General features: G+C 46.6%; 1 protein-coding gene across 6 annotated transcripts in view; it reads left to right on the top strand.

The window, feature by feature from the left end:
- Nucleotides 1-21,213, top strand: part of SPECC1 (sperm antigen with calponin homology and coiled-coil domains 1) — a 273,383-nt gene that overhangs the window by 215,475 nt on the left and 36,695 nt on the right. For all 6 annotated transcript variants that reach the window (XM_029926752.1, XM_029926753.1, XM_029926754.1 and 3 more), the window contains one exon: nucleotides 965-1,067. In XM_029926752.1, the coding sequence (XP_029782612.1) occupies nucleotides 965-1,067 (103 nt within the window). The remainder of the gene's footprint in view (nucleotides 1-964; nucleotides 1,068-21,213) is intronic.

Below are 21,213 nucleotides of genomic sequence, written 5' to 3'. Positions count from 1 at the left end.
CGTTTAAGATTCTGTATAAATGGAAACACACAGTGGTGTTTTGCCTTTTTAAATTTAAAATTGTTCCTGCTGTTCCTTCAAGTCATTGCATATATCTTAATTCATTGGTTTTTATTGTTGTATAGTATTCCTTTGTATGCATATGCCACTGTGTGGCCATTTTCCTGATGATGTACATCTGATTGTTTCTAGTTATTTGCTAGTATAAAAAGTGCCATAAGGGCGCCTGGGTGGCTCAGTCGGTTAAGCATCCGACTTCAGCTCAGGTCGTGATTTCACGGTTCGCAAGTTTTGAGCCCTGCATAATTTTTAAATTAATGTAGATGTCTATTAAAAATTGAGAAGAGGGTACCTAAAGTCTTGCTTTTAGAATGGTGTATTATTTAGCAGAATCACTTCCTTTGGCTAAAGAGGTGTCCGGAATTGAGTTAATGTCACATCGACTGAGGAATATTACTTTTGGGGTGTGCAAAGACCCTCTTTGGAGTAGTTTTTACTGATTTTTACCTTTTGTCTCCGTTTCTGCCACCTCCATAAGCAGTCAACCTAGCGTTTTTAAATGCCCTTTCAGTCTGCCTTTCATAGGTTACGTAGACATAGACGTAGCCTTGAAACATGTAAAATATTTTTTCTAGAGTCTTTAATTAAAATGATACTGTACTTAAGTAAATAAATAAAGGGCTAAATGGATGGAGCAACAGATGGATTTCAGAAAAACAAAACCGAAAATAAAAGTCAACCTCTTTCCAGACTTTGAGAGCCAAGTGCGGCAATTTAATTTTTCTTTCCTATCGTGAGACATAGTAAGGATATATCATTAGTATGACTGATTTGGTTATTTCTCTCCCATCTCACCGGAGAGACCTAGACTTTTCCTCTGTCTTCTAGTTATTTATTTTTTGCCTATTTGAGGGTCCTAAAAGTTGGCCTCTTCTCTTTACCACGTGCTCTTCTTTCTAACCAGCGTGGAGAGAAGAGACCCTCTGGCTGCCTTGGCCCGGGAATACGGCGGCTCCAAGCGCAACGCTCTCCTGAAATGGTGCCAGAAGAAGACGGAAGGCTATGCAGTAAGTGGCCGTGCTGGCGGCGTCCCCCCAGCTCTGGGCGGCAGTCCTGGGCCCGGATTGTCCTGGGCGCGCGTGTGCTTGGACCGGCCAGAGCGCCAGCTCGTGTCCTCTTCTCTCAGGGAGGGGCCGCCAGGTGGTGGGGTTTGCTGTGGTGCCCAGAGAGGTGAGCAGGACTGAGAGCCAGTCTGTGCTCCGCCCAGCAGGCCATGTACCTCAGCCCACGTCCGCATCTCCTGCGGGAAGGGGTAGCCTGCTCTTTGCTCAGGGGAGACGTAAACTCCACAGCAATGAGCCCCACAGGCTGCTTCAGTCCAGACGGACAGCGTTTTCTGAACCAACTTCCTGAAGAAGCCGCCTTTTCCTAATTTACACAAAGGTCCTGCCTTCAGCATTTCTCTGTTACTTGAAGAGTTGTTTGCATTTAGTTTTAAGTTTCAGTTTATCAGGATGGTGTTTGTTTTCTGGGAAGGTTAGACAAGGAAGTAACACCTGATCTAAAAGCGTTAGCTCTGTTATTATGAAATAGCGTATGCAAAGATAAAAATGCCTCGAGTATAAATTATAGTTTCACGGATGATTATGAGGTGAAAACCCGTGTAGTCACCACTCACTTCTAGAAATGGAGTGTCACCGGTTCCCCCAAACCTTTCACGTGGCTTTCTAATCGTAGCCCCTCACTACTCTCAAAGATAACAGTTGTCCTCAATTTTTTTCCTCATAGTTTTCAACAAAAAGCAGGCATCCCTAAATGCCAGAGTAGTTTTGCCTGCACTTGAACTTTACATAAATGCAATCAGAAACTATGAGACCTGCGTCTGGCTTTTCTCATACAGTGTTAAGTTACCAAGGCTTGTCCGGCTACAGTTGTTGGTCTTTACCCTTTGGTGCCTCCTGTGGGATCATCCCATTGTTTATCCGTTCTGTCACTGCCGGACAGATGAGTTCTTTCCAGTTGGGGGCTGCTGTCACGGTGCCGGTGTGCTCTCGTGCGTGTCTCTCCGAACACCCGTGTGCTCGTCCTCTCTGGACCCAGAGTTACGGGGCCACCGGGGACGCACATGTTCAAGCCCAGTGGAGGGTGCCGAGCAGATTTCTCAAGCAGCTGTGCCGTTTGGCCTCCCGCCAGCGGGTGAGGAAAGATCCGTTTCTCCGCGCCGTCCCGTCTTTGAACAAGTGTGGAGGGGCGTCTCGTCGTGGTTGGGACCTACGCTTTCGTGCCGGCCGGTGAGGCAGAGAACGTTTCTGTAGCTAGCTGGACGTTCGGGTGGTCCCTCTGGGGAGGTGTCCTCCGCGTCGCTTGCCCGTTGTTAAATCAGATGGTCTTTCTTTCCTCTGTTACTTTCAGGAGCTGTCTAGATGGTCTGGACGCCGTCCTTTGTCAGGTAGATGTGTTGCAAACGTCTCCTCCCAGGGTGGCTTGAAGTTTCACTTTTTTGTTGAACAAAGTTTTTAATTTTAATTAAGTCTAATGTATCAGCCTTTTCCCAGTGGTTAGTGCTTTTTGCATCCTGTTGCAGAAATCTTTGTTCCAAGAACATGAAAATATTCTCCAATGTTTTCTTCTACACATTGGACTGTGTTACCTTTCCCATTAAATAGCCACCCTCTTTAAAACTGTCATCTCCGGGGCGCCGGGGTGCCTCGGTCAGTAGAGCATGTGGCTCTTGGTCATGGGATCATGAGTCTGAGCCCCACACTGGGTGCAGAGATTACATAAATTAAAAGAATTTTTTAAATGAAAATAAAATAGCCTTCCCCCCCCTCAGGCCCCGCTTTCCTATACCTTTCCCCCACTTTGCTAAAAATGTCGGAGATGCTGGCGCCACGGCACTCCCTCCGCTACCTTCAGCTTTGAGGGCAGCGGGGACAGAGAAGGAAAGAAACAAGGACGAAAACGAGGACTCGGCCAGGAGCCGGCAGGGCCGCGATCGGCGTGACTAACAGCTGCCGCGGGGCTTCAAATCCAACTCTCCCCAAGAACATAGTGCTTTATTTCTTTGGCGTTACCTTTTTTCCCCCCTATTTTCTGCCAAAAAAGAAAAAGCAAAAAATTAGTCCGGTTAATGACCAGTAGTGGAGACTTCCAGAGGACAAGCTTGCTCCCCACACATCGTTTTGTCCTGTAGCTGCTCTCTGCCCTCACTGCGTCATCCCCTTCCGGGGCTTGAGGCCACCCCATAAAGGAAGGCCAGCCCAACGACAGTGCCTTCGGATGTCAGCCAGGCTGCCAGGGAAATAGAAGAGCGTGAGGAGTGCGGGAGAGAAAGCTGATCCCAGGAGGCTCGAGGGTGGGGGAAGTAGAACGGTGACAGGAGACTGAAGCTGACAAAGGCCAGGAGTGACGTCTTGGCCGTGGCCAAGCCACATGTGGGCGCTGATGCTTGTCCTTCCCCACCTCACAGAAATGGATGGGAGGTGCTAGATGGATACCAAAAGACAGTTCGTATTTCCAGAAGGAATTGGCCCTTGGGCACCTAATGTTGTTATAATTAGGTTGCGGGGAGGAATTACACGATAAGACCTTTCCCATCATAAGAGCGAGAACAGTATTTCCCTCTGTAGTGATTTTTTGTTTTGTCTTGTGAACATCTTGAACCGGTTTTCAAAGCATTTCACGCTTGATGAAGCCCAAAGGACATTCTGCCTGAAGAGTAATTTTCATTCATTGTTAAATCTCTGTAAGTTTAGAGGGAAATATAAATCATATGTGTCTGATTTATTTACTCCTCAGATAATATCCTCTGTCTAGACCTGTTTGTCTGAGACGCCTCTTAAGCCTCCTAAAGCTCGTCCTCCGACTCAGGAAGCCAAAAATAAACTGTAGAAAACTCAGATGGCTCAGTTAGAAAAACAGAAAACAGTAGCCATGTGTATTTCCACATAAAAGAACTTTCTGTTTTAGTCCACGGAAGTGTAGCACGGGACGTTGTGTCTCAACTCTGCATGTGTTACTTCAGGGAGTGTCTGGTGAGCGGCCCTGTTCGGGGCCACGTAAGGTTTCAGGCTCTGGGAATTCAGGAGGGAACAAAACAGACAGAATCTCTGCTCTCGTGGAGCTTCTGCCTGCACGAGGAGTGACAACTAAAATTTTAAGAGTACGGTACCTGTGGGGTGCCTGGGTGGCTCCGGCGGTTGGGTGTCCGATCATTGGGTTGGGTCTCACGGTCCATGAGTTCGAGCCCTGCGTTGGGCTCTGTGCTGACCGCTCAGAGCCTGGAGCCTGCTTCAAATTCTGTGTCTCCCTCTCTCTGCCCCTCCCCGGCTCATGCTCGCTCTCTCTCTCTCTCTCTCTCTCTGTCTCTCTCTTTGTCTCTCAAAAATGAATAAATGTTTAAAAAAATTTTTAAATACAGTACCTGCTGTATTGGAAGGTGGTAGGTACTGTGGAGAAAACTTGGGGAAGGGGAATTGGGATCACTGGGGTGTGGACACTGTTGTCACATGAAGGTCAGGGAGGTGACATTTGAGTGGTGGCTCGCCTCACCTGACAAAGGTGGGGACCTGTGCGTTTCCATCAAGGCTTGGAAGGTCAGAACGAGGACATCATCACTGTAGCGACTGTGTCCATTGGAACTTAGGCCACATCGGGTGACAGCCCTGAAAGGTGAGAGCAGCAGCTCAGACCCGCGGCTGAGCCCCCAGGTTCAGCTCCCAGGTGCCTTGTTAGCCCCAGGACTGAGGTCAAGTGGAAAAACACGAGCGTGCCCTCTGGCCAGAGTGAGGCCCGCCCCGAGCTTGAAGTGGTCCTCAGCAAAGAGGAGATTTTTCTAGACCATCTGCTCAACTCATATTTCCTTGGAATTGTTTGTTTGTTTGAAGTCAGGCTTCCAGGAAGGCCCTGAAAATTGCTGTCCATCCCCAGCCAAGGATAGATCTGACCCATAAAACCCTACGTCTTCCTTTTTAAATCTGTTTCAGTTCTCTCGTTGGGGTTATAACAGGGAAATTTTCATCTCTCATGGCATTACCAGAAGGGATCTGAAGGGGCCAGAACACAAGATGGTGGGTGTGATAGGCAGAAGTCTAAGAATGACCCCCAGTGGCCCTCACCCTGAAATAATCTCCTATGTACCTATGGCAGAAGGAAGGCTCTCTGGGGAGACCTAACACGTGAACCCTTTAAAAGCCAGGAGCTTCTTCCGAAGCATGAGAAGGACTCAGTGCACCATCGGAGGGCCTGAAGGAGGGGGCACATCCGGAGCTGAGAGAGGCCCCTGGCTGACGGCAGTGAGACCGAGACTTCCTAGCACTTGGCACTGGAGTGCTGAGGTCCTACCCATACCCAGAAGACACCAGGGGGGCACCTTGCAGTTGTGACATCAACCAGTCTGGTGCTGGAGTGACCTTTGTCATTTCTCTCCCTGTCCTGAAGCCCTCAGACCTCAGCTCTGCTAGGGATGATCACTCCCCTGCTCGTGCTCTCTCTCTCTCTCAAAAATAAACATTAAAAAAAAAAAGCTAGAATCCATAACTTGTAGCATGTTTTAACAGGTGGAGTTTTAAGGTTTTAAAGGCCCCAGATTCCAAGTGTCAAATTAAAACATTACAGTAGTGTTATAGTAGCAAGAAATATGTAAAGTGATGTTCAAGGTCACTCCTGCGGGAAATATAATTTGAAAATAGTTTGGCTGGAAATGGCCAATTATTTTTATGGCTTTGAAAGCCACGGGCGCCATTTTCTTTTGCTGTGTGACAAATGACCAGACTCAGGGACTCAGGACACCTGCCCGCGAGCTCTCAGTTTGAATAGGTCAGAAGTCCAGCACCACGTTGCTTGAAATCTAGGAATCAGCTCAGCGGATGGTCTCCCATGGAGGCTCTGGGAGACCCCCAGTGTCTTTCAGGTTGGTGACGATTCCCTGTGTCTGTAAGACTGAGGTCCCCACTTCCCTGCTGGCTGTCCGTCCAGTGTCACACCAGCAAGTGGAGGCCGCTCAGATTCTTTCCACGTGTCCCCCTCCCTCCTCGGTCCCCAGTGACCATCCCGTCCCACTCGTGTTGACGCTTTGTATCTCTGACTTCTGTCTCCAGCGGGGAAAACTCTAGTTTAAATGAAACCTCAGGTGGGGCGCCCAGGTGGCTCAGGTCACGATCTCGCAGTTCGTGAGTTGGAGCCCCGTGTCGGGCTTACTGCTGCTGTCAGTGCAGAGCCTGCCTCGGATCGCCAGTTCCCCTCTCGCTCTGTCCCTCCCCTGCTCACACACTCAGACTCAAAAATAAATAAAACATTCAAAAACATGTTTTTTTAGTAAAACCTCAGGCGAAGAAGTTAGGCCTACTCAGAGAATCTCCCTGTCTTAGGGCCAGTTCAATAGCAAGTTGAGTTACAGCTGGCAGATCCTTTTGCCCTGTGACGTAGGGAGTAGAGATCATAAGGGGGTCTTAGAATTGTGCGGCCCAGTCCGCTTGTCAGTGCCGACTACACATTAAATCATGGAGGAGCTTTTATGAAATGCCTGTGCTGCGCCCCGACCCTAGATCTCAGGAATTACAGTCTCACGAGCAGGGGCCCGGCCTGAGGTACAGGCAGCCTTGAGAACCTCAGATCGAAAAGTCACACCTCCGCCTAAGAAAACCCTTTACGGTTCTGGATCTCAACTTGCCAAGAGCCTGTAAAACTTTAGAAACACAGGGGCGTCTGGGTGGCTCGGTCGGTTAAGCGTTCACTCTTGATTTCAGCTCAGGTCATGTTCCCATGGTTTGTGGGATTAAGCCCCACATTGGGCCCTGTGCCAATGGCGCAGAGACTGCTTGGGATTCTCTCCCCCTCACTGGACCTCTCCTGCGCATACTTGTGTGTGTGCTCACTCTCTCAAAGTAAACACATACACACTTAAAACAGTAGAAACACAGTGGATGTGAACAACAGGAACACAACACCAATGGCCTGAAGAAGAAAAGATGTCAGTGGTTTACCATCTACGAAAATAAGTAATCTGAGCCTAAGGAAGAAACTCTGGAATTCTCCCTGTCACCTCCGGACTCCAGCCACCCCGCTCCTTGAGTTTTCTGCTGCTGTGAATTACAGCACATCTAGCTCTTAGCTCACCTCCTCGTGGGTCAGAACTCCCGGTGAGCTCAGCCGGGTTCGGATACCACAGTGGCAGCTAGGTCCCCCCTGGAGGCCCCCAGGCAGAACCGGCCATCCAGGCTGTCTGAGTTGGCTTGGGGTGTTGGCAGAACTCATCCTTCTATATCTGCCCTGTGACCCTGACTGAGTCACCAGTGTTGGCCACACCAGCCACGGCATGGCAGGGCCCTGGGAACATAGCCAGGACGCCACCTGGAGATGTGGGGTGTCTGCACCTGGTCATGCTTCTGGGAGGGACGAGGACTTTGCAGAGATTTATGGCTGAATTCCACACATTTATCAGAGTGGCCAGGTCCCTCAGCGAAGGGAAGGCATGACCACCCTTAGATGAGGTCTGAGGGCCTCAGGACAGGGAGAAAAATGACCAAGGACACTCCAGCACCAACCTGGTTGACTTCACAACTGCAGGGTGCCCCCCGTGGTGTTCTTGGGGTATTGGTAGGACCTCAGCGCTCCAACTACCGTAGTGCTAGAAAGTCCCAGCTGGCCCACAGACACCATGGACAAGCTTTTAGATTTGGATTTGCTAGAGGCCCTGCTGTCTCAAACCCTACAAGAATAGGCCTAATGATTCTAGAGTTTTCTGACAAACCAGATGAATCTACCCCACATGTACGTAAAGAGAAAGAGAGAGAGAGAGAGAGCAGTAGATTCTGTATCTCAAGTCTCTTGAATTCATTAACTGCTTCAGTGAGCATCCATTTCCTGATAACATGTTCTATAGGTTGATAAGCAAATGCTATTTCCTGTAAACTCTTTCATAAGCTTTGTTGCCAGAGTAGCTTCATGGTTAAAGGCTTGATTCCCGGGAGATTAAACCAGAAATGTTTGGTGAGTAGTTGGATAACCCCAGGCACTCCTCACTCTTTCTCAGAAAACTGATTAAAATAACATTTCTGACAGTAACAGAAACTCCATGGGTTTAAACTCAAATAAGACCTTCACCCTTTCTAGACCTGTGTTTTCCTTCACAATCCTGCTGTAGTCACTGGTGTATAAACACCCTTGAGCCATCTCTTCCTTATGTTTATGAAGACAATTTAAGTAACATAATTTAATAAGAATGTTAGGTTGTCAACAAGACAGTTTTTCCCCGGGAGCACCTGGGTGGCTCAGTCTGTTAAGTGCCGGCTTTTGATTTCAGCTCAGGTCATGATCCCACAGTTCATGAGTTCAAGTCCCATCATGGCCTCCGTGCAGACAGTGCTGAGCCTGCTGGAGATTCTCTCTCTCTGTCCCTCCCTACATATGCTCACTCGCTCGCTCTCTCAAAATAAATAAACTTTATGTTTACTCGCTCTCTCTCTCAAAATAAATAAACTTTATTTACAAAAAAAAGGAAGAGTGTTTTCCCCCAAATCATCCCATTACATAGCATTGTGATTTGCATTTTTTTTTTTTTTTTGAGAGACAGAGAGAGACAGCATGAGCAGGGGAGGGTCAGAGAGAGAGGGAGACCCAGAATCCGAAGCAGGCTCCAGGCTCTGAGCTAGCTGTCAGCACAGAGCCTGATGTGGGGCTCGAACCCACAAACCGTGAGATCATGACCTGAGCTGAAGCCAGACCTTAACCAACTGAGCCACCCAGGCGTCCCTTTTATCTTTTAATTCTAACCAAGGCTGGATCAAAGTTTGAGGGGCTTCTCATTTCACTTCACAAGCGCTAAGGCCAGAGGGGAGGGACTTGGAGCACTGCCTGGGACCTGGTTGTGGCACAGGGGTCACGGTCATTAATCCCCGAATGCTGCGGTCACCTCAGGAGTCATGTGACATCAGGCCGAGGCCAGCAGCTCAGGAGAGGGCTCCCAGCAGTTTTGATTCGAGGCATTTTCTAGGAGAACATCGTAGGGGCACTTCCAGCTATGACCTGAGACAGGTCAATATCGATCATGAGATGATCAGACTAGTTTTAGTCCAAGGTTGGGGACTGAGGGGGGTCACCAAACTCATAGATTCCTGTATGCAGATACTCAGCAACTGCATGCTGAGCGCCTGCTGGCAACTGCGCTCAGCAGCCAGGTCTAGACAGACAGCAAAGAGAAGAGAAGGGCCAGGGCTGGAGGGCCAAGGGCTGTGTGGATCAGGGCAGTGCAGGGTGCCTGGGGGCACCCCAGATTGGGAAGGCCTGTCTGAGAAGGGGAAGTGTGCCTTCAGACCAGAATGACAGGAAGAGCCAGCCCTGTGGAAACGACGTAGAAGGAATCCGGGGCAGAGGGAACAGTTAGCGCAGGGGTCGGGGCAGAAGGCAGGCCGGTGCGAGGCTGGGTATGGTGGTGGGCGCGGCGTGGGTTGGGGCCGGACGGGAGAGCACATCACGGGTCCATTTCAAGCAGAAGTGGCGCTCTGGGCTTCTGGACAGGGTTTAGGCACAGAAAGAGGGATGGTAGCTTGGCCTTCGCCGTGCTCTGGGGGACGGCGGCTGTACCTCAAGCCATGCACACCTTCGCCCTGGGTGCTCCCTTGCAGCTCTCCTTGGTCTCCGAGGGAATCCAGTGAGGACCTCATCTTCCCAGAGTGTGGGATGCCTTCTCTGTAGTACAGGCTCTGACCGCCTTCGGTGCTGCAGGCCCTTGAGCTCAATGTCATGAGCTTCTTGCAAGTTAAAAAAATGTTTTAATCACTAACAGGCATAATAGTTACAAATAGCCAAATTTTATCTAAAAAATGTTTAAGCTAAGCATTGTTCAATCTCATTATAATCAAAGAACCACAAAAAAAAGGAGATGCCATTGCTTGGCTTACCCTTTTGGGAGACTTTTTTGAATGATGAGCTCTACCATTGGTGGGGGTGTAGATGAATCGTGCGTGTAATCAGGAACTCTGTGCTGAGGTGCGGAGCCTGCTTGGAATCCTCTCTCTCTTTCTCTCTCGCCCGCCCTCCCCCACTTGTGTGTTCTCACTCTCTCTCAAAATAACTAAATAAATTTTAAAAAATTAAAATAAAACCATTTTGAAACAAAATGAAATTTTGTGTGACACAAATTTCTAACAAAGGATGAATCCATTAAATAAATTATGTTTGTACAATGGAATATTCTAAAGCCTTTAAAAATCGTGCTTTTGGCAAATATATGTAAAGGCACTGGAAAAATATGCATGCCACGTTAAGTAAAAAATCAGATTCTAAAAGTCTGTCTGGCATGATTCCAATTCTACCAAAAGAAATTTATACAAATGTTATATAAATGTTAACAGTGAATGTCTCTGGCTAAATACTAAAATTTATTTATGTTTTCCCATAGTGTTTCTTTTTCTATAATAAGTGTGTAAATTTTTAACAAAAAAATATTTTTAAGATTATATTTTTAAAGAAAGAAGTCAGATGCAAAAAAAAAAAACCACCTCATATGCTTCTATGTGTATGAAATGTCCAGAGGAGGCAAATTCCTGGAGTCAGAAAGCAGATTGGTGGTTCCTGGGGTTGCAGGGATGGGAATTGGGAGTGACGAGGCACAGGCTTCCTTTTGGGACTCATGGGAATGTTCTGGAATTAGAGAGCAGTGGTGGTTACACAACCTTGTGAATATACTAAAAGCTACTGAATTGTACATTGTCAAAAAGGTGACTTTATAGTATGCGATTATATCTCAATAAAGCTATTATTTAAAAAAAATTTTAACGTTTATTTATTTTTGAGAGAGACAGAGAATGAGCAACAGAAGGGCAGAGAGAGGGAGACACAGAATCCGAAGCAGGCTGCAGGCTCTGAGCTGTCAGCACAGAGCCCGATGCAGGACTTGACCTCATGGACTGCGAGATCATGACCTTTGCCAAAGTCTGAGGCTTAACCAACTAAGCCACCCAGGTGCCCAAAGCTATGATTTTTTTTTTAATGGCAATAAGAAGAGCTTACGTGGGGCATCAGGGAGATGACGGATAAGGAATAGGTAGGGACACGTAGGAAACTGGAATTTAAATTTTAGGTCTTATCAAATATAACTTTAAAAAACCTACCTGTGAGTGCCTGGGTGGCTCAGTCGCTTAAGCGTCTGACTTTAGCTCGGGTCATGATCTCAGGGCTCACCAATCTGAGTCCCTCATCCGGCTCTGTGCCGACAGCTCGGAGTCTGGAGCCGGCTTCCAATTCTGTGTCTCCTTCCCCACTCATGCTCTGTATCTCTCTCCTTCAAAAATAAACAAACATTAAAAAAAATACCCGTGCACCACCTTGTATATTAAAATTTTAAATAAAACAGTACAGTACAACAGAGGGATGCAAGGGACTGGCACTCTAGTTTTTATATGGGAGGTGGGATTCACAGGTCCTCACTTGATTGTTATGGTTCACAACCCACATATAGTCTTTGTATCAAACATATATAATTTGGGGGTGAAAGTCTGATGGAAAAGGCCATATGGTTGTATTATAGTCACTCATTAAACCAGATCCTTTCTGAGAAAAATTTTTAAGTGGAAGAACAGAACACCCGAGGAATTACAGCATAAAAATGGGCTTGAGGGGCCTGTAGGGTAGGGTCGATTCCATTCACATCTCTGCCATGTCATTTCAAAACCACGAAACAGTTAGCAAGTCAATGGAAAAAACACACCGCGCATCTTTTTTTTTTTTTAAGTTTATTTTATTTTGAGAGAGAGACTGAGCATGAGAGGGGAAAGGAGAGAGAGAGAGAGAGAGAGAGAGAGAGAGAGTCTCAAGCAGGCTCAAACTTACGAACCGTGCTTAGGATTCTATTTCTCTTCTCTCTCTGCCTCCCCCCGCCTCAATTAATACTTAAAAAAAAAAGTAAAGTGAACATTTTGTATCATCAAAGCTTTTGCCATTTGAAATAGGAATAATGTAGGTCTGATCCTGTAACACCAGGTTTAAGTCTCAAACTGAGATTGGTGTGGATGCCAACAGCAGGCCAGGGCCCAAATCCAGCCCACCACATGTTTTTATAAATGAAACATAGTCACAACCATCCATTTGCATATTACCCATAAGTGCTTTTGTGCTAAACTGCAGAGTTGAGTAGTTACAGCAGAGCCCTGTTGACCGTATAACTTACAGACCAAACTTATTTATTATCTGGCCCTTGACAGAAGAAGTTGGCTACCTTAGATACACAGGTGCACAAGCATCTTCTGTTCTTCAAATCGTGTTTGGCTCTTGCCTTTCAGATGGCAAGAAGCAAGTGGTAGACAGCCAGAGACTTGAGAACTTCTCCGAGTCTGTGTGGTTTCTAAATTTGTACCATGAGAGTTCAGCCAGCGAGGGATGTGGCTGTGGGGTCCTGAGAGCACAGGCCGACAGCTCTAAGCCTGCTCTTACCCTATGAGCCAGGAGCTATATATTCTTCTCTCTTCGAGAAAAAAGCAATCTTTGTGTTGTCTAAAACAAATCTCATTTTGCATCTGGAAAGAACACCCACGTTGCCGGCAATTTCTGTTTTTCTGTCTCTGGGTTCCCACAGACAAGTACTAACATATGCTCATCCACTAGCAGGCAGCCCGTGAAGGACCAGGCCGTTTGGAGCTCTGTTTGCTGTTTTCGTTTTTGAGGCCGGTCTCTGGAGAGCTACATGTGCAATCCACAGAACGTTACAACGCTTTGATTTATTTATTGTCCTCAAAGTGGTTCTTTTCCTGACTTCATTATAAAGACAGATTCTCCATGGAAGATGAGTGTCATTATTGGCCTCTACTCTTTCTGAGGGCTTTTTCTCACCCAGTGTCTCTGCTTCTGCAGCTGTTTATGAGATGTGATGATTTCTGAAGACGTTTTAAAGGGCATCAGGCGTTGTCTTACAACCCGAGGCAACAGTGGGATCCGTGTGAATAATAAGGATGAAAGACTTTACTTCCCAGGTTGTGGTGGACATGCATTAAACTCCCAGCAATCCATATTTCCTGGGGTTTTATCTCGTGAGCCAGCACGCCTAGAGCGCCCTTTCTGCTCTCGTGTGTGTGCATGTCCAGATATAGGAAATCTTGAGTAATAAAAACTGTGTGCACAGCAGATGGGGAGGGACTTGGGATAACAGAGAAGCAGCTCTGATTGCTGCTGATTGGTAAAGGAGAGCACCCAACCTAAGCTGGGCCAGTCTCCTCTCCCCAGGAGTTTGGACATAGAACCGAGAGAAAGATTACTCTGAACGCCATGCTGTCGGCTGCCATGTTTGTGCAACAGGCAAAGGCTGCTTGCGAGGTTGGCCCTTGTGTTTGGTAACTTGGATTTTGGGAGACTTCTCACCATTGCCAGAACTGATAAGAGAGGCTCAGAAAGCACTTTAGTTTCTGCTCAGCACCTGCCTTCCTGCAGGGAGTCTGGAGTTTTGGTGTGTGCTGGGCAGACGGTGCCCATGTGACCAGCCCCCAGTGAAAGCCCTGGGAGGCTCCAGTGAGCCTCCTTGGTGGACAGCACCTCGTGCGTGTTGTCACAAGTCATTGCTGGGGGAGTTACTCATGTCATGTGACTCCGTCAGAAGAGGGATCTTGAAAGCTTGCACCTCGTCTCCGCCAGACTTCACCTCACATGACTTTTACCTTCGATGATTGTGCTTTGTATCCTTCCACAGCAATAAATCCATGAATAGTAGTAAATCTGTGAATGGTTTGGGAATGGCTATATCCTGAGTCCCCCTGCCAATCGCTGAACCTGAGCTGGAGGCGGTCTTGGAGACCCCTCCCACGGCCGCACTGCCCAGGGAAGAAGTGGAGGAAGTCTCTGCAGGGACAGAGAATTTAATAAACCCATGGGGAAAATGCCAGGTCATAAAACAGAGATGTGACGCCTTCCAGTCTCCTGATTCCAGGTGCCTGTCAAGGCTTAGCAGCATTCTTTCGGATATCCTTAGTTTCTGTGGAACATTAAAATCCTTAGAACAGATTTCCGCTTTTCTTAAATGAGTTCCTGTTGGGTTTTGTTGCTTAAGGATCAAAAGGAACATAACTGGTCATACAAAGGATCATAAAAAGGAATCATAACTGATCTTTTACTTGGGTATTCTCTGAATTTGCACTAAGCATCTATTCTTCTATTATTAGAAATAAATGGTGTCATTTGGTTTATTCCTTATTTGTATCTTTTCATTTAAAAAAAAGAATCCTAATTCTTAAGGGAAAAATTAAATGTTATTTTGTGTATAAACAGTGACATCATTCCTACCCTGTTGCTCAATTCTACTTTCTAAAAGCATCATTATTTAATAATAGGTCGATATTTCTCTTCAAATAAAGATTCTCTGCTTCGGTACTTTTGATATTTTAGGCCAGATCATTCTTTGTTCTGGGGGCTGTGCTGTGCATTGTAGGATTTTAGCTGTATCATTGGCCTCTACCCACTAGGTGCCATTGCAGTTTCCTGGGTGAGACAGTCAAAAACGTCCCCACCGGGGGAGGGAGGGGAAAGATTGATCCTGGTTGAGAACCACTGCCTTGGATATGCAAATACAGGAATTGAAATGTCACAAAAAATAGAATCCTACATTGATATGTGGTGAGTGTTTCCAGTTGACATGTTGTGGTCATCCTTCTCTTAGTACATACACAGCTGTTTCATTATTTGTCGCCCCTGCATGAATTTGCCTTGTAAGCATAAGCAAACTTGACCTGGTGCCCTGTTGATAGACCTTAAAAATTCCTTGCAACCTTTGAGCCGAATTTCCATCTGAATCCATTCCAGGTACATTATTTGTTTTCTAATTTTGTTAATGTTATTTATTTTTGAGAGAGAGACAGAGTGTGAGCGGGGGAGAGGCAAGGAGAGAGGGAGACACAGAATCCGAAGCAGGCTCCAGCCTCTGAGCTGTCAGCACAGAGCCCGATGCAGAGCTCAAACCCACAAATCACGAGATCATGACCTGAGCCAAAGCCAGACACACAAACAAGTGTGCCACCCAGGTGCCCCGTGTTAGGAGTTTCAAAGAATATTATGCGAGGCTGGAATTCTAGGGATGGCTCCCAAAGTCTCCGTGTCAGAACTGGCCCACCACGGAGGCTGCATTTCAGGAAGACACGGAATCAGGAACCTGTGCCCCGAGTTGTTGGCCCCAGAATGAAGCCTCCTCTCCTATAGTCTGGACTAGTGGAGTGGGCGTCCCCACTTGCCTCCTTCCCCATGGGTCTCCCTGTTGAGTCCATTTCGCATGAGCGCCTGGGTTTGTTGGACCCGAAATCATATCTGCAGCACAGGCTGCACGGCTGTCTTGGAAATAGACTTCTCAACTTTCCAGCTCCTGAACAGGGGCTTAGAAGATTATGGATCAAAGTAATCTGTAATGCCTGTCCTGTCATCCACCCTTAGAAATAGTACCTCAAGGACATCTGCAAAAACGGGGGAGTAAGAAAATCCAAGACTCCCTCCCTCTACAAATGCAATAAATAAGGGAGGAAAAAAAACAAAAAAACAAAACAAAAACACACAGGTCAGAACCAGCCTTTTCATAACCCTGGAATGTAGTCAAAACCTTGTAACAACTGGGGGAACACATGATGAAAGGGACCCTGTAAGAGAGCTCTGTGCCGTTACCCTCCTCTGCTTCCCAGTCATTAGTCGCCTGGCAGGTGGGGCCAGCGCTCCTCCGGGACCTGTCTGATGGTTCCCTGAAGAATCAACTCCGGGTTTGCCTTGGCTCTGCCTGCACGGGAGCTTCCCCTGGGCAGGGGTGGCCTCCCCGACGGCATTTTTCAAGAGCATTTACAAGCACAGGTATGAGGTGTGCTTTCGGAGTAACTGACAGCAACGGGGACAAGCGAAGCAAGATGGAAACGCCTGAGCAGAGAGTCGGGGACGGGAGGTGCGGGTGGGGGGTGGAATAGGGACAGGGAAAAGCACTCACGGATTCCCCAGAATCTGGAAGGACCCAGAAAGGACCTGACGAGTCCCTACGCTCTGACACCAGCCTCCGCACAAACAGGAAGTGAAGGCAGACAGGCTTGTGAGCCTTTGAAGGAGTGTCTCGTCCCTGAGCCAGGCTGCGAAGGCCGCGGGAGGTTTTCTCCCGGGCCATGAATGAAATCTCTGTCACATCACTAGCCAGTCACTAAGCCAGAAAAACAGAGACTTCAGTGGTCACCCTTGACAAAGGACCCAGACTTTACAGAATTAGTTCAGTCACCAAACACCACCACAGACTAACAATAAGCCCTGTGGAAGGGAGAGAGATGGCCTTTAGAGTTGTCATGTTCAAATACTCACAATGCCAGTTTTCAACAAAGAAATTACAGGTGTGCAGAGAAACAGGGAAGCTTGGCCCATTCATAAGGGGGGAAGAAAGTGGGAACCGTCCCTGAGGAGGCCCAGACCCTGGACCTACTGAATGAAGACTTGAAACTGTCTTTAAATGGTCTCAAAATGCTCAAGGGAGCCACGGTCAAGAACTACAGGAAATCCCAAACAGGATCTATGAACAAAAGGAGACTATCAACAGAGGGAGAGAAGGGGTGCAAAGGGGGGGGCGCCTGGGTGACTCAATCATTGAAGCATCCAGCTCTTGTCGTCGGCTCAGGTCATGATCTTAGTGTTCGTGGGTTTGAGGCTCGCATCGGGCTCTGCACTGACAGTGTAGCACCTGCTTGGGATTCTTTCTCTCCTCTCTCTCTGCCCCTCCCCCACTCGCACATACTCATGCTTACATGCTTGCTTTCTCTCTCTCTCTCTCAAAATAAATAGACATTTAAAAAGGGGGGAGGGGGGCAAAAAGGGACCAAACAGATTCTGGAGCTGAAAAGTTTGATAGCCTCAATGAAAACTATGACAGGTCATGTCCCAGATGTGAGCAGACTGCAACCTTCATAAGGTGCAGCAGCCTCTGCGGAAAGTAGTTTGGCCTCCTTGGTTAGTTAAACACAGATTCACCATGTGAAGTAGCAATTCCATGCCTATATGTCTATGCAAAGGAATTGAAAATAAGCGTTCGAGCAGTATTGTCTGGGCATGTTCACGGCAGCACCGTCACCATAACCAAAAGGTAACACAGCCAAAAAGGAAATAGCTAGAATACCCAGGTACTGACGTGAATGGCCAAAGAAAATGTGTGTATCCATACAGTGGACTGTCATCCGGCCAAAAAGCAGAATGAAGTGCTGACACTTTGCCACAACACACGTGTGCCTTGAAAACAGTATGTTAAGTGAAAGGAAGCAGATTCGAGACGGCACATCTGAACATGATTGCATTTATACAAAATACCTAGAAGAGGAGAATCCACAGAAATAGACCAGAGCAGTTTGCCAGGGACTGGGGTCACAGGGTATAGGGAGTGACTGCTTATTAGTAGGTACGGGGTTTCTCCTGTTAGTGTAATGAAATGTTCTGGAACTGGAGAGTGGCAAAAGTAAAACACTGAGAATGTACTAGAAGCCACCAAATTGTACACTTCAGAGTGGTTTCAGGGGTAAACTTTATGTGAATTTTTTATGAATTTTACCTCAGGACAATAAAAGCAGTGCCATGGTGACAAACATCATTTACCACACCTTTTTATTTATTTTTTAATGTTTATTCATTTTTGAGAGAAAGAGGAGGTGGGGAGGCAGAGAGGAAGGCAGACAGAGGATCCAAAGGAGGCTCTGAGAGGATAAGCAGGGAGCCCGATGTGGGGCTTGAACTCACTGACCGTGAGATCATGACCTGAGCCAAAGTCAGATGCTCAACTGACCAAGCCACCCAGCGCCCCTGTTTACTTTAGTTTTTTACGTAATAACCACTAATTCGATCCAAACCCTTATGAAATATCTCCTTACATCATATGAGTCAAAAGTTACCCTAGTTCACCTCGAGGAAGTTCTCCTGGAGCCTTCTGGCCGCCTCCAGCACAGCTGGTCCTGTGTGCCTGGTACACAGCTCTCAAACTGACATCTCTCTTCACTAGTCTGTCTTTGCTTCTCTCTCTTTTTGATCTTCTGTGTTTTGTGCCCTATTCCTTTTTTTTTTTTCTTTTTCCTTTCTTGTTTTGGTTTTTCCATTATCTTTCTGAGCAAGGGTTCATGGAAGGTAAAATTTTATGACCTTGCAAAAAAAAAATTATGGTCTTGCCTCTTTCTTTTTACTCTGACATGTGATAGTTTCATTGGGTATAAAATTTTAGGTCATAAAATTGTGTTCATAATTTTGTAGGCATTGATCCATTGTCTTTAGTTTCCACTGTTGCAGTGAGAAGAAATAAGTCCAACCAATCCTTCCTATCTGACTTTTTTTTTCACTTTCCAGAAGCTTGTGGGAGCTTCTGATTGTCCTCAGCTTTCAAACATTTCAGGGCGATATGCCTTGATGTGGACCTTTCTTTTTTTTTCTACAATGTTGAGTACTCCTTGTACCCTTTCAATAAGATAATTCATGTTCTTATTTTCTTGAGTTATTTATTTATTTATTTATTTGTAATTTCCTCCTTTCTGTTTTCTTTTTCTGGTATTCTTCCTAGCCTGGTCTCCTAGTTATCATGTCTCTTTTCACTTTTCTTCCATTTCTTTGTTTCACAGGTTACTGAGAGACTTTCTTAATGTAATGTTCTAAAATCTCTCAAATGTTTCATTTGTGCATCATATTTTTTTGCATCATTTCAACTTTTAAAACTTTTAACTATAGTAAAATACACTAACATAAAATTTACCGTCTTAGCATTTTTAAGTGTTAATTTTTAAAAATTTTTTCTTCCCCACCTCTTTTTTTTTTTTAATGTTTGTTTTTGAGAGAGAGAGAGTGTGTGCATGTGCATGCGATCAGGGGAGGGACAGAGAGAGAAGAAGACACAGAATCCAAAGCAGGCTCCAGGCTCTGAGCCTGACACAGGGCTAGAACTCATGAACTCCAAGATCACGATCTGAGCTGAAGTCGGACACTTAACTGACTGAGCCACCCAGGTGCCCCATTAACCATTTTTAAGTATCCACTTCAGTATTAGGTATATTTACACTATTCACACTGTTACACAGTCAACCTCAGGAACTTTTTTAATGTCCCAAACTGAAGCTCTGTGCATCAGACAGCAACTCCCCATTCCCACCCCCACCCCCCCAGCACTGACAGCCACCCTTCTAACTATAACTTTGATGGCTCGAGATACCTCATGTAAGTGGAGCCATGCAGTATTTGTCCTTCTGTGTCTGGCTTACTTCACTCAGCAGAATGTCCTCAGGGTTCAACCGTGTGGTAGCATGTGTCCGAATCTCCTTCCTTCCTAAGGTTGAATAATCTATCATTGTATCTATCTGCTCTTATATTTGTACATTCTAGGAGTTCTTTTTTAGACCCTGAATTTTTTTTATAGCATTTCTGTTCTTGTTTCACAGATGGGATATCTTCTGTTAATCTCACCCAGAACAGTAGGTCACTTTTATCCTCAAATCCTCTCCCTGCCTATGTTCTCCCCTCCAGATTTCTTTGTTTTGTTGGAATTGCTTGATCCCTGTGTGCTAGAGACTTTATCAGAAGAGTAGTGATCTTTGACTGTTGCTCGTGTAATTGTGGGAATCTACGAACCTGACTCGTGGCTCCTGGCTTGTGTGAGGCTTGTGACTGTGGTCCCCACTGTAGAGTGCTGTTGTGGTAGGGTCCCCTCCCTAAGGAATGTGAAGGAAAAAACCCCTCAAGGCAACCTGACAATATGCATATGTGACAACATCCCTGACGACCTTGTAACATGAGCGCACTTAATCAGACTGCACGTTTGTGTGTTACCATGTACGGGAGACAGAGAAATAGCAAATATATAAAACACTGTGCCACGTGGCGTTCGGGGCTCGGTTCTTCAGGTATGAACCCAACTGAGCGGTGCCGACACAATGAAGTTGCTTCCTGGAAAGAAAAGCCTTGGGGTCACCACTCTCTGTGCACGAATCCTGCAACAGAGTGCGTGTGCCGTGTCCTTGACCGACTCCTGGTGTGTCTTCAGGTCTGTTCTGTTAGGCTGGCCGGATTCCCCGGAGAAGGACCTTGCAGCCTCCTGGCTGAGGGTGTCAACCTGGCAGCCAGGGTGTGGGCGGGTCTGTGGACCAGCAGGGCACCCCTCAGGGCACTCTAGATTCTCCTGTTTTCAGGGCATCACTCATGCCCAATCATGAAATATCATTTTTGTATTGTGCTAGCCTTAGAAGTAAAACCATCATTTTACCAGCAAAAATGGGTTTATTTGGAAGTAACATAGATTGCAATTCAGGACAAGCAAGCTATGGCAAAACCATAGACAAGTCAAAAAAACAAAAACAAAAGAGAGAAACATTTTCTGGAGAAAGGGAATGTTGGGAGGAGTTGTTTTGAGCAAAAGTGCACTGAAGAAAAGCAGGAGTCCCGGGTCACCACGGTTTCCTTCTCGTTGGCTCAGTTGCAGGGAGAGTCTGTTTCTGGTGGGAGATGTGTCTTTCCCTGTCCGGGCCTGTGAGGGCTGACTCTCTTCTATGGAGGATCCTCTGATATCTGTAATTGACAGCTTTTCCGGCGACTGGCGACTGGCGACTGGCGTTGAGTGGTGGGCTCCGCCTTCCAGCCTCCCCTGCTAGCTCCCCTACCCCATTTTAGTGAGATTTCCTTTTATAAATTTTCACAGTTGGTTTCTGATAAATGCCCTCCTAACTAAAGAAGACTTGCTTCTGTTTTGAGTTTACTGCTAATTTGTTTTTAAATCCAGAAATAAATAAGCATTGTGCTCAACCCACACCCTGCCCAGAGACCCCATTTTACTCTCTCTCCAGGGCTTCAGTTGATGGAGAGGGCAGCAGCTTTAATGGCCTTGTCGATGGATTTCCAACCCAGCCCTGTTTTTAACCACCTCCCAAAGTACCTCGCACCATCCAAATATTTCCTGAGCCTTTGGGAAATTTTGTGCTAAAATCATGTTGGATCTTTGCTCTATCCCACTGCGGGCTTGGGATTTAGTTTTGTTCGGTCTGTTACATTAGTTACTTCTGGTCTGTCTGCTTTTCTGATGCCAGAGTTTTGTTTCCTTGTTTCTTTCCTTTATTACTCATCAGTTAACACCTTTGGGGAAAAAGAAATCTCTTTCTTGTAAGATTTAATAGATGGAGGCAGAGATGGGAGGAAAGAGACCACGTTATGGAGCCAAGAAAGCCTTGATTGGGATCTTCGATTCCCGGGCAAGGTCCCGTGGCCCGGGGAGTG

The sequence above is a fragment of the Suricata suricatta genome, chromosome 17 (genome assembly GCF_006229205.1).
Source record: "Suricata suricatta isolate VVHF042 chromosome 17, meerkat_22Aug2017_6uvM2_HiC, whole genome shotgun sequence".
Lineage (NCBI taxonomy): Eukaryota > Metazoa > Chordata > Mammalia > Carnivora > Herpestidae > Suricata > Suricata suricatta.
This window is presented reverse-complemented; position numbering and strand designations above follow the sequence as displayed.